Source organism: Miscanthus floridulus, chromosome 4 (assembly GCF_019320115.1).
Source record: "Miscanthus floridulus cultivar M001 chromosome 4, ASM1932011v1, whole genome shotgun sequence".
In the NCBI taxonomy this organism is placed as follows: domain Eukaryota; kingdom Viridiplantae; phylum Streptophyta; class Magnoliopsida; order Poales; family Poaceae; genus Miscanthus; species Miscanthus floridulus.
Window position 1 is genome coordinate 85,094,825 of NC_089583.1, and position 13,096 is coordinate 85,107,920.

At 42.6% G+C, this 13,096-nt stretch overlaps 1 protein-coding gene across 1 annotated transcript; it reads right to left on the reverse strand.

The window, feature by feature from the left end:
- Window positions 1–9,604: 9,604 nt before the first annotated feature.
- On the reverse strand, window positions 9,605–11,159 carry LOC136551934 (tuliposide A-converting enzyme 1, chloroplastic-like). Its single transcript, XM_066543459.1, has one exon. It carries the CDS (start codon window positions 10,690–10,692, stop codon window positions 9,694–9,696), a length of 999 nt encoding a protein of 332 aa, XP_066399556.1. The 5' UTR covers window positions 10,693–11,159; the 3' UTR covers window positions 9,605–9,693.
- Between the last annotated feature and the right edge of the window lie 1,937 nt (window positions 11,160–13,096).

Sequence of the window (13,096 nt, forward strand, 5' to 3'; positions counted from 1 at the left end):
GCATGGTGCCCAACTTAAACCACGATACCAAGGACCGTACCCTGTACACCTGTAGGAACAGAACTCTGCAACCGCTCTAACACAAACAGTGTTATAGACGCCGACATTTTACCTATAGTATTATGGGCGCCATAAACTCCCATATGGTAAGCCCCCCCCCCACATGCCTCTGGGCATCGACGATGTTGTGGGCGCCGGAATTTACCGTACCGAGTGAACATGGTAAAACTCCTCACATGCCTCCGAGCATCAACAATATATACAGGTGTCAACTTCTGCCATACCCAAAATAAGACGATGTAACCTCCCACATGCATCCGACATCAAACAGTGTTGTGGGCGCCTACCATCATCCTGTACCCGTCGACGTGGGCAACAAGGTTTAGAAGCATACGTACTCTCTCCCTCTCACTTGTAAGGCCACCCCCTTCATCTATAAAAGGTGATGTGCTCTCTCCCAAGAGACTCAGCGGATCCAAGTTCATACAAGTGAATACAGATCGACCAAGTTTACTAGCTCACAACAACAGAATCGCCAGGTTCGGACCTCAAGCACACGCTTGAACACTTAGTTCATAGCGGAGCTCCCGTCACCCTCGACCCTTCCAACCGGAGCCGACCGGACCTCTTGTACACCACATCTTTCTCCTTCTTGTTTGTAACCCCACTGTAAACTTCGAGCACCTGGGCTAAGAAATAAAGTCATCAACCGGTTCAAACTGGACGTAGGGCATGTTGCCTGAACCAGTATAAACCTTATGTCATTGAGTGCTAGGCCACCTCCGATCACAACATATGGCAAAACTATAAATATTTACTTGTTGGTCACTTTCTGCACCGACTGTGTTAAATCATAATCAGCATACTATTTATTTCACGCCATAGAGTTTATTTGAATTATTAAATATTAAATGGGCCAAGCCCATTATATATCCGACACATGCAGTGTCTAGGTTCAACGGGTGGACCTGATCTAGACCCCGCGCTGCCTGTAGATCTTGCTTCCTCACGCTATGGCTGACGCCCTTGATGGATCAACGAGAGCTCATATAGTTGTGGGTCCAGACAGACAACTCCGTGTGGCCTGGCCCATGCCCCGCTCGTGCCGTTTTTAATAAAAAAAGTGAGCCCAATTATATTTTAATGCATGGACACAATTTGCCAATGTAACACAAATATGTGCATGCACGTGTATATACGACAGCCTCATCAGGACGTGAATACGTGACATGCATGTGTACGAGAAGATGACATATCGCTCTATTTTTTAGCACTACTCCAGCAGTACTTTTCAATGAAGAGATAATGTTTTTCTCTCATAACAAATCAGCATCAGCCAAATTTTAACGAAACAAACTAGGGCATGGAGAGTTATGCTGAATGTCCAGCTAGAGCAACGTATGGCGACCGTATATACTTGCATGCATGCACAAAAATGTCTTTGGTCCAAAAAATAATTATAGACCACAAATATACGTGAGCCTGATCATATTGTGAGTCAACTTAGTATGGTCAATATAAATAGCAACCATTTCTGTGTGGGCCTTGATAAGTTAGAGCCACATATAAAATATTTGTGTGGGCCCTGATATGCTAGAGCCACATGTATATCAAAAAATAGATATGGATGTTGCATATGTTGCAATGGTTATACACGTATGTTGCATGTGTATATTTTAAAATATTTCAGTTGTTTCAAACGAATATTGTAAGTGTTTTATCTGGATGTTATATATTTTGCACTGGCTACGCACATATGTTGCAAGTGTACGTTTCAAATGTTTCAGTTATTTTCAAACGTATGTTATAAGTGTTTTTATCTGGATGTTGTATATGTTGTACTAGCTATACACGTATGTTGCAAGTGTATATTTCAATTGTTTCAGTTGTTCTAAACGTATGTTGCAATATCTGATGTTGTATATGCTGCAGTGCCCATATACAAATATGTTTTTTTGCGAAATGCCCTTACACATATGTTGCAAGAGTATGTTCTAAATGTTTCATCTGTTTCAGATATATGCTGCAGGTGTTCCATGTGTAGGTGCAGGAAGTGGGCGCATGTAGAGGTGGTCCTCGTGGGCATAGCGGTCCCCGCGTGTGTAGGAAGCAAAGTAGACATGACAGCAATGAAAGGTCGTAATGGCAAGAGGGGAGGGTGCATAGCCTATAAAAATTTCTACAACAACACTAAACAAACTGGTTAGACAAATATGAAGCGAAGCGAATGTTGCGCTAGCCTACTAAAAAGGCAAGTTATCTACCACAATTCTAGTATCTATGATCTCTATGCACACAAAGGTTATGTCACTACACTAAGTTAATGAGCTCTCAAAGACTAACTAAACAGCCTCACTAACCACTAGACCTGATACAAGCTAGCTTTCAAAACTAATTACTCAAAAAAGCTTAGCTACACTAAGAATGTAATACAAGAGAGGTGGTGATATTTATACCAACATGTCGAGAAGTGTGCCAATCACAAGATGGAGCCAATCAATCAATCACAAGATAACCAATCAAATCCTCGAATAAGATGACACAAGATTTTTTATCGAGGTTCACTTGCTTGCCGGTAAGCTAGTCCTCATTGTGGCGATTCACTCACTTAGAGGTTCACGTGCTTATTGGTATCACATGCCAAAACCCACAATCGGGTGCCATACAACCAACACAAGATGAGGATCACACAAGCCATAAGCAATCCACTAGAGTACCTTTAGGCTCTCCACCGGGAGAAAGGTCAAGAACCCCTTCACAATCACCATGATTGGAGCTGGAGACAATCACCAACCTCTGCTTGATGATCCACGCTGCTCCAAGCCATCTAGCTAGTGGTAACCACCAAGAGTAACAAGCGAATCCCATAGTGAAACACGAACATCAAGTGACTCTAGATGCACTTACTCAAGCAATGCACTTGGATTCACTCCTAATCTCATAAAGGTGAAGAATCAATGATGGAGATGAGTGAGAGGGCTTTGGCAAAGCTCAAAGGGTTGCTATATCAAAGCAAATGGCCAAGAGAGTGAAGCTTGAGCTGGCCAAAGGGCTTAAATAGAGGCCCCCTCGAAATAGAACCGTTGGGTCACATAAGTGACCATCGGACTCACTCGCACGGGGCCATCAGACTATCCGACGCCTTCCAAGGCCAACCACACACTGTCACATGTCCTAGTCAAATGAGCAGACCGCCAATGGTCAAGCAGTCACGCATAGAATCACTATGGTCGGACCCATACCAGTCGGACCCACCATTGGACTCCACACAGGGAGGGTCCGACATGGTCCAATAAGGTCGAGAGATGGTAAAAACCATCAGACCTTGGTCCGATGCATATTGTCGGACCTAACCATGAGTCCAACGCTGCTACGTGTCATGCCTCTAGCAGTGCTGCACCAAAACCTGCACTGAGGAACAGTGTTCAGTGGCTAGTCCGACGCCCTTGATCACCAAGGGTTCGACACCCCTACTGACTGCGCGCCTAAGCTAGGGTTAGCCGTCGAACCTAGCAACAGGCCAATCCGACGCTTCGAGGATTAGGGTCCGACGTCCCTGTTTCACTTCTCCTCAAGCGCAACTTCTCCACCCTTGCTCAATTGTGCTAATCACCAAGTGTATCACGTTGTGCACGTGTGTTAGCATATTTTCACAAAAAAATTTAAGGGTGTTAGCTCTCCACTAGATCTAAATACGTATGCAATGAGTTAGAATATCTAGTGGCACTTTGATAACCGCATTTCGATATGAGTTACACCCTTCTTAATAGTACAACTATCTATCCTAAATGTGATCACACCCACTAGTTGTCTTGATCACCAAAACAAATGGTCCTATGGATTTCACCTTGGCCTTGAGCCTATTTTGTTTTTCTCTTTCTTCTTTTATAAGCCCGAGCACTTGATCATCACCATGCCATCACCATCATCATGATCTTCATTTGCTCCATCACTTGGAATGTGCTACCTATCTCATAATCACTAGAGTAATAAGTTAGCACTTAGGGTTTCATTAATTCACCAAAAAACCAAACTAGAGTTTTCAAGCAGGCGCATGCGTACCATAGCAATAAGCGAGGCTAGGCCAGCGGGTGCGGCAACAGCAGCAACGTGTGGGTAGTTGTGGCAGCACCGCACGGGCAGGCGCAGTAGCAGCATGTGGGCGGGCGGGCAGGAGCTGTATGCAGCCATGTATATGAGTGATCAAGCGAGAGAGCCCATAGCCTATGGACATACGAAATAACAATAGGAGTTGGGGAGGGGGTGTTAGTGGCTACCGAATTGATTGATGGGACGAAACCAAAAGGGCGGGCAATAGTCGCGAGCGTTCGGGCCTGGTCGTGGCCCGTATCTCTGGCTCATCACTATGGACCTACCACTACACATAGCCTGTGCGTTTGGACCAAGAAATAATCTCACACTTGAAACATGTTATTAGTTCTCTGATATATAATACTCCTATATCTATTATGTAGTAGTAGCTTGTGCCCTTTGCGATTTTGCCAATTGCCATAAATCTGATTAATAATTGATATAGATTTATTAATGATGATGCATGTAACACCCCTGGTGATACGAGCTTGCTTAGCACCGAGATTTAGGTCCGAGAAGGATTAGCTTAACAAGTTTCTGAGTTTTAAAAATTTATAACACAAGTGAGGCAAAAAACAATTTCTATGAACAAGGATCAAACATAACTTGTATTTAGTACTTAAATAAAAATTGAAGTACACGTTTAGTAGATGGAAAGGCAACTTTAACTGTTGAAAAATAAATGTTGTTAACTAGTGTTTTGGGAGCTCAAAAATCAAATTTGATGTTAAGATAAGCTCTTTTCGTTAAGTCGGCAACTTTAACCATTTTTGGCGAATTATATTGAGCAAAATGGTTAAATGGTGCTTAAATATTTTGCTCCTATGGGTTAGTATAAGGTATGGACTATTGCATGAAATACTTGTTGGTAGCAGTTAATAGGGTTTTGGCCTTTTAAAAATTATAACAAAAGTGTTAATGGCTGTTAGTTTGAATTGAATCCTTAACTTTTCTAAGTATGGAAAAGTAGTAAGACAATGCTATTTTGACATTTAATTTCTAACAAAAATATTAAAACACTAGCTGCATATTTTGGTATGGTTGATTGGCTCAAAGTGAGTACTTGAGCATGGTATAAGTGGTTGTTGGGTTGGGTGTCACGTTGCTCTCGTAAAAATTGCCCAAACTTCGTTGGAACGCACTGTAAACCATGTTGATTGGCGCTCTGTTCGTGAACCGGCACTCCAGCGATGAACCCAAGTTGGCATCCTTTTATCTCCCACTCGGGTTGCTCTCGGGTCAAGATGATTGCTCCTCTAGCTAGCTGGTAGTGTCGACTTTAGGATAGTAGGATCGGTTGGACTTCGGTTGAGATGATCGGTATTCTTTGCTTCCCTTTAAAATGCATACACGGCACCAAGCGTAGTTTCTCGGCCTAAGTCCTTGGTCACTGTGTGCGTGGACGCTGTGGGCATCGCTCTCACGCCGTGGTCGGGTCGCGACCGTGGATCAGCCAAGTGCATGGATGGTGCCTCGCAACGCCTCGGCCTAGCGTTGGACGACCCTGGCTGGCCATAGTCTGGCTCCCGCTGTGCCATGCGCTAGGTGGAGCCAAGGTTGCGGCTGCCATCGCTCGATCGATGTGGCATCCGTCTCACCCCTCATATCACCTACCATGTCGTGCCCTTGGCGTATCCTGCTGCCATCGTGTCAGGTCGTTGGCCTAGTCACTGGGGCAATGGGATGCCTTCCTGCCTCATTTGCCCTCGCTAGCTGACATCTGTCGATCAGCTTGGGTCTGGCTGCTCCAATTCAAGCGCATCGCGTCGAGCCGCATGGTCTCGTCACCTGTGTGCACGAGCTCGCTCTACCACCGTCGAATGGAGCCCCAATTTAACACGCCCTACCCCTCGAGCTTGTCCACATGCTTTTCCCCATGACATGGTCTCAGCCTAGGCACCACGCCCGCCTTTCAAATTCGCCAAGCCCATGGTTTCTTAGCCTATCTCCTCATGTTAGTAGGAAACAGAGGAAGTTAGCTAGACGCCCCACTCTCGTCGAGTCCAGCGGTGGTCTGGCCGCGGCCAATTTTGGATTTTTGCTCACCGCCGACCATGTGCGCCATCGTGACCAGAGGGTTGGGGGTAAGGCCTGTAGGAGTGGTAACAGTTCAATTGCTCATAACCCTAAGTTCGTCTTGACTCCCTCTATCCGTTGCTCATGTTATTTTGGCCAGCGTGCTCATCGTCGGGGGGGGGGGTGACGCGCCGGTGCCCATCATAGAGCATCGTCGCCTCACTCGGTTGCACATGGCCAGGCCATCACAGCTCTCCCCTGCTTCAACCGTCAGTAGGGCGTACCCCATGGTGAGCCACTGATGCTTATCCACCACTTCTACTCTACCAAGCGTACATAGGCTCGCTAGAACAGTCGCACTGCCGCCGTGGATAGCCGCTTGCCGCTGCAGCCCACGACAATGCGCCTCTGAGTCCCTAACCATCACCCATCCTTGCGTGTTTAGATGTAGATGGTGGTCGGTCCCTTAATGCCATCATAGCGAGCCTAGTTTGCCTGGTGTAACCGCCTTGTGCCGTCGGCCATCGCGCCGCCGTGCGCGGGGATCCCAGGGACCTCCCTGTGGTAAAGATGAAAACATCCGAGGGTTTGTTGCAAAGTTACTGACAGTAGGAATAGTGTGCACAGTAGTCGTATTATCTCTGAAAGCTTAGGGGCCTTTCTGCAAAATGGCCAGCGCACGTGGGTGCCCCTGGCCTTGGGCCGTACACGGCCGCCGCGACGCACTGGCTGTCGGGCCAGAAGGTGTTGCTGCCGGCCCTTTCCTTTTTCTAATACATTTTCTAATTTAATTTCTAAGGTAAACTTGTAAATTCCATATAAAATTTTGTAGTTAACCACAAATTGTGAAAACAATTATGTTAAGTTCCTAAAATCATGATCTATCTGCTAGTATGTTTTGTTCACATAGTTTTATAATATTTTTAGAAGTGATCTAATTAATTTAAGGCGCTTAATATTGTTAAGATATAAACTTGCAGAAATTTTTGTCATAAATTGGTGATAGTGTTGGCTCTGAAATTTTCACAGTAAATTCCTAACATTATTAGGTGATCACTGTGATTTTTGTAGCTCCATAGTAATTAGTTTGCTAAGGTAGCTAAACGAGCCCTAATTTAAAAATATATGTTTAATCAATAAAATGCCGAAACATCTTGGGATTTTAGAATTAAAACATTTTTTCGGAGACAAAGTCTTACTTGATGGCTTGAATACGTAGACTAGTACGTTAGTTATTAAAGCTAGCTGGTTAGCTTGCGGAGCGTAATCGTATTTTAGAGTTGCAGTTACCATTGATTAATTGCGTCTTTGTGTTGCATCCACGTATATCATAATAGGAACAATGATGGACCGTGGAGATGACCGAAGTAGCGAAAAAGATGGTTCCTTGATGATCGTGTCACCATGAAGGAATGCTAACTTTTGGTTATATCTTATCCAGGCAAGCCCCGGTGCATAACCCCTATTATTCTGTATTTTATCTTATGCTTGTGCATTAAGTTTTAAGGAGTTGAATGAAAGCCACTTGCATATATATATATATATATATATATATATATATATATATATATATATATATATATATATATATATATATTCTTATTCTATGAGTCCTACTAGTATGTCAGGATCATGTAGATTGTTATGCTATAGGATCCGTATATATATATGTATATATATATATATATTCTTATTCTATGAGTCCTACTAGTATGTCAGGATCATGTAGATTATTATGCTATAGGATCCGATAGAAGTCGAGTGATTACCTGTCACTCGCGAGAGATAGGAAAGATATTATTGTTGTTACTATATTACTATCACATAGAATATATATGGATGATAATTGGAGATCGGATGGAATGGTACTTTGGATCTGGTCTTGGTTAGGCATTTGAGCGAGGCTAGGATTGCACTTGTTCCGTCTGTGTTGATTAGAGGACCATCCGTTGTTGTGGATGGTAGTCAGGGCACAAATTTATTATCCCGAGCACATACTTGCTTATGCGAGCGGAAAGACTCGTTACGCTCTTGTCATGGGTTTTGGCTCTTTCTAGACTGGCTGATTGGAGGCAGAAAAAGGTAGAGGTCTAAGCATCATACTGAGACCGGGTCTCAAGTGTGGGGGCTTGGAGTCCAAGTTTGGATGGAGACCTGGACCCGTGATAGAAGTGGAATGGATTGGTCTTGTTTGTATCTGGGTACAAACAGGGCGTGTGTTTCGGGGTACCCAGCTAGGATACATTGGTTCGCGAATCGCTGTTTCCGTGAGACGGTACGACTTGGCTATGGTCTAGTACCGTAGTAAGAACTGGAATATGAAATATGATAAAATAATTCTGATTGCTTACCACCTGCTTGAAAGTAGCATAGGTGCTTTAGTTAATGAATTAATGATGACTGCTAATAAAATTGAATATAAGGAAGCACGTTTAGTAATGCTTCCTGCAGATGCAATAACCCACAAGCTAGATAGCCTTGCATGTCCTTGGAGTATTTTATTTTCCTCCTATCGGGTAAGTCTTGCTGAGTACAATCGAGTACTCAGGGTTTATTCCCCCTGTTGCAGGTGATCAGATGATACTTAGAACTGACTCTTGTGTGTGAAAACCTCCTGGTGGGCTCAGAGAGGATTCCTTTCACACTACGACCGTAGTGTTTATTTATAACCCTTACTAAATGTTTTTATAAGAAAAGATGTAAAATCTGATAGCAGGTCTTATATAAATGTCCCCTATGTTAATACTCCACCATGTCATTAAATTAATCTTTGCTTCCTCTCTGACTCTGATAACATGATTATATTCCGCTGTTATAATCAATTGAGGTAATATCCTGTTACTTTAATAAAGTGACGTAAGAAATACTTAAAAATATTGTAAGTTTTATTCTCTCATTTATGATCCTGATGGAAAAATGTGGATTTTCGAGTTCTCCTTTGAGGTGTGCTCGACAGAACTACGTAGTTTAGTATCTTCTATTTAGTACTTAGTGTCTAATGAAAAATAAGTGTTTCTAGAAGGCATTGGATTAGGCGGTTCTGTCACAATGCACTCTGTGTTCATGTGCTAATTATTTCTTTATATTATTTCAGCAGCGCATATACCAGTCTATATGTGAAGCCTAGTTGTATCAAAGTCCAAAGTAGTGTTCAGAGAGTAATCAGGTCTAAACCCTTAGATCAAAATCCGATGGTCAGAAAATCAGCTGTCAAAGAGCGAAGAACACACAAATCCAGGGGGTGTTTCGGACTGCTTTGCTCCACGTTTTTCAGCCCCGCTTTATATTTTTTAAAGCCAAATTATTTTAGCTCCACACACTCTGTTCGAGAAAAAATAGTGAAGTTGTGAGAGCACCTAAGAAGGTGCTCCAGCAACTTTTTTTTTTTTTTGTGAAACTACTCCACGATAGAATTTTTGGAGCAGAGTTTGTGAAGGAGTTCAAACACTCCCTTTAAGGATCAGGTGTCAATTCAAAGGAAGCCTGACAATGAACGAGTTCGGATTATTAATGAGATTCTGAGAATCATACACAAGGGACAGCACATATTTAATTTCTTTTATTTTGCACATGCAAGGTGGTCAATCAATGGCCAGCAATGAAAGCACCCACTCGATCCATCAGCGCAACGGCCTCGGGGCTGTCGTGGCCGGAGACGAAGAATGCGTGTCCCTCGTCTTGTGATTCGAACCACTCCACCTTCCCCCGCCACCCGCTGGCCCTCACGGCCTCGCAGTACGCCCGGCCCCTCGGTGCCCTCGGGTCCTCCGACGCCGTGCACACCAGCAGCCGCTCGCCCACCAGCTTCGCCAGGCTCGGCGGGCCAGCGGCCATCGGGTTGATCCTCGGATCGTCCAGCCCGTCTCTCGCGCCGGGGAAGATGGCCTCCCACCTCCTCTTATTAGCTTGCCAGAATCCGTCTTCCTCTTCTTCCATCCTCTGCTCGCCGGCAAACGAAGGGTGGAGCAGGAGCACACCTTCGACGCGTGGTGGTGGTGGTTGTTCCGCGGCGTGCAAGCCGCTCAAGCCCGCGGCGATGGCCATGTTGTGCGCGATGTTCGCCCCGGCGCTACCACCGGCCACGAAGACGCGCCCTGGGTCGCCGTGAGCGGACAGCCACGGGTCTGCTGCGCCGGAAACCGCCCAGTTGAGCGCGGTCCAGGAGTCCCCGTAGGCTGCAGGGAGCGGGTGCTCAGGCGCGAGGCGGTAGCCGACGGAGACAGCGACGACGCGGGCGCTGGCGACCAGCGAGTTCATGTAGCGGTGGAAGTCAGGATCAGCCGGTGAGCCCATGACGAAGAAGCCGCCGTGGAAGACGACGAGGATGGGGAGCTTCGCCGTGGCGCTGTTGCTGTCGTTGTCGTCCGACTGGGGAGATGACGGGGCCGTATGGATGGCTGGCAGGTAGAGCCGCGTGGCGACGCCGGTCGCGGCGTCGATGACCACGTCTTTGGAGGTGACACCGGTGTCGGCGTCGAAGCCGGCGGGCACGGTTTCCATGCCGGCGAAGCGCTCGACGCGACCGTCGCTGTATATCCGGAAGACACCGCAATCCACAACGATCTCCGCGCTGCCCGAGTCCATTGCGGCCCGACGTCCAGCAAGCACTCGATGGACCGTAGCACTCGACTGATGAGACTAGAAGAACAGGGCTATCCTATATATCCTCTTCCTCTGCAGACTGCAGCTGTATGCCTGTATCGGTGGAGTATATGATCAGGTTATTGTGCTTTAGTTTAGAGCACGTTAATCACGTGATCATGATGTGCTCAACTTGAGGTTATACAGCATTTTCTTCTCACGTACTCCTAGTACTAGTTAGTCACAGCGACTTCTCCTGAAATAGTCACAGCCGCAGCGTCGTACGAGAAGAATAGAAGATGCAAAAACTTGTAATAAATTCGATGGATACTGATGCCTGAAATCCTTTGGTCGGCGCATATCGGTAAACGGCTGACTGCTTGGAGCCCGTACGTGACAAGAAAAGCATGGGCTTGGCCCAATAACAGAAGTTTCGGCCCATTTGCTTGGAGTTGGTTTATTTTATTTTATTTTTTCTTCTTTCCATCAAAACCAGCAACGGTCAACAATAAAAATTTATTAGTTTATAAACGTATATACAAAGGTAGAAGTATTTCCTTGAGCAACAAGTTTGAATATAAAATATAATAAGCTTTCGATACTAGAACCATCCAAAAATTTACAGAACAAAAAGGAACAAAAGGAGAGCTACCTGAGCAGAGTATTTTAGTGGGCTACTGCACATGATTTTTTTTTTGTCTTACATTTGTGCTCTACGATGTGTATGGTAAGGAAATATGTTTTATAGCGCCCAACCCATGATTTTTTTTCTTAACCTTAGTTATAGCTAGTTTACAATTAAAATTATGGATATTATATATATATATATATATATATATATATATATATATATATATATATATATATATATATATATATATATATATATATATATATATATAGAACTACTATCCTATAGCTGGCTGCAGAATAACTTATTCTGTAGCCACTTTTGAGTTACGATAATTACTATGTTAATTTACGAGATTTACAGTAACTCCTTACTAAGTGGTTTACTATAACGTTATGGTAAATATTCCCATGTGTTATAGTAACCCAACTATCGTAAAATATGTATTGACATTATGGTAAATTAGTATATAAAATTATGGTAAATAGAGGTGGCTACAAAATAACTTATTTTGTAGCCGGCTGCTGAATAGCCTCTCCCTATATATATATATATATATATATATATATATATATATATATATATATATATATATATATATATATATATATATATGATGTACTAAAATTAGGGTGCAACTAGAACCTTTCAGATAGCCTGATTTTCTTGAATAGCATAAAGTTAGATCTCTGGATCTAATATGAGGCATAGATCTTAAAATTGGATGGGTATATTGTTGTAAGCCTCTAAAAACCTTGGTAGTAGTCTAGTAGACGCTCTAAAAAGAAACACTAGTTAATGTAAACTAGCAATAAGTTTTTAATAATGGTACAAACAAAAAAAATCATGTGTGCAAGCCACAAAACAATTGATTTTTTGCCACATATATTCACAATCATAAAACATAAATCTTGATATAGACCTTAGTAGATACTAAAATTTATGTGCAAACCTCTAAAATAATAAGGTGTAATGTGACGATGTAAATAAATCAGCTATATCTGAGGTATAAACAAAGAATTGGCTATAAAATGCACTTATGTTTTCTTGCCATATGTACTCACCATCATAAAGTACAAGTCTTGAAAAGGTGAGATTTAGCTTTTTTTTCCATACGGTAAAGTATGTTTTTCAAGCTTCAAGTTACACGTTAGTCTAATTTTAACCCTAAACTACAAAATAAAAAAACTTGGTCCTCTTGCTGGTTCTATAGGAGGGTTTCTATTTTTTAAAAAAACAATAAAAATGTAATTTCATCTCTTAAATTTATAACTAATTTATTTTAAATAAAAAAATGTGAAACTAGTATCATTTTTTTCTAAAATGCTGTCTTCCTATTTATGATCTTTATATATAGTTTCTGAAATTGGTCTATTTCTGTTTTTTTGTTGCTTTATGCTTGTAGTCGTGCTCACTATTTATTTAAAACAAATAAGATCCAAATAACTTTAAATATCAGCAAATGGATACTCCCTTCATCCTTAAATAAATCAACTTATAGAGTTGTTCAAATTCAGACTTTTGTAAGTTTGATCAATGTTGTAGGAAAAATTATTAACATTTATGACACTAAATAAATGCATTGAATATATATTGCATGGTGTATCTAATGATACTAATTTTATGTCATAAATATTGACACTATTTTTTTATAAATAAATAGTGAGAACTCTAGAAGTTGGTTTATTCAGGGACGTAGGGAGTAACATTTTTAGAAGAAAATTATAACTAATTTCATATTTTTCTGATTTAGACTAAATTAATAGTGATTTTTTA

What these genes read in the sequence shown, in the direction of transcription:
- LOC136551934 (XM_066543459.1), bottom strand. Translation starts at nt 10,692, where the DNA reads ATGGACTCGGGCAGCGCGGAGATCGTTGTGGATTGCGGTGTCTTCCGG.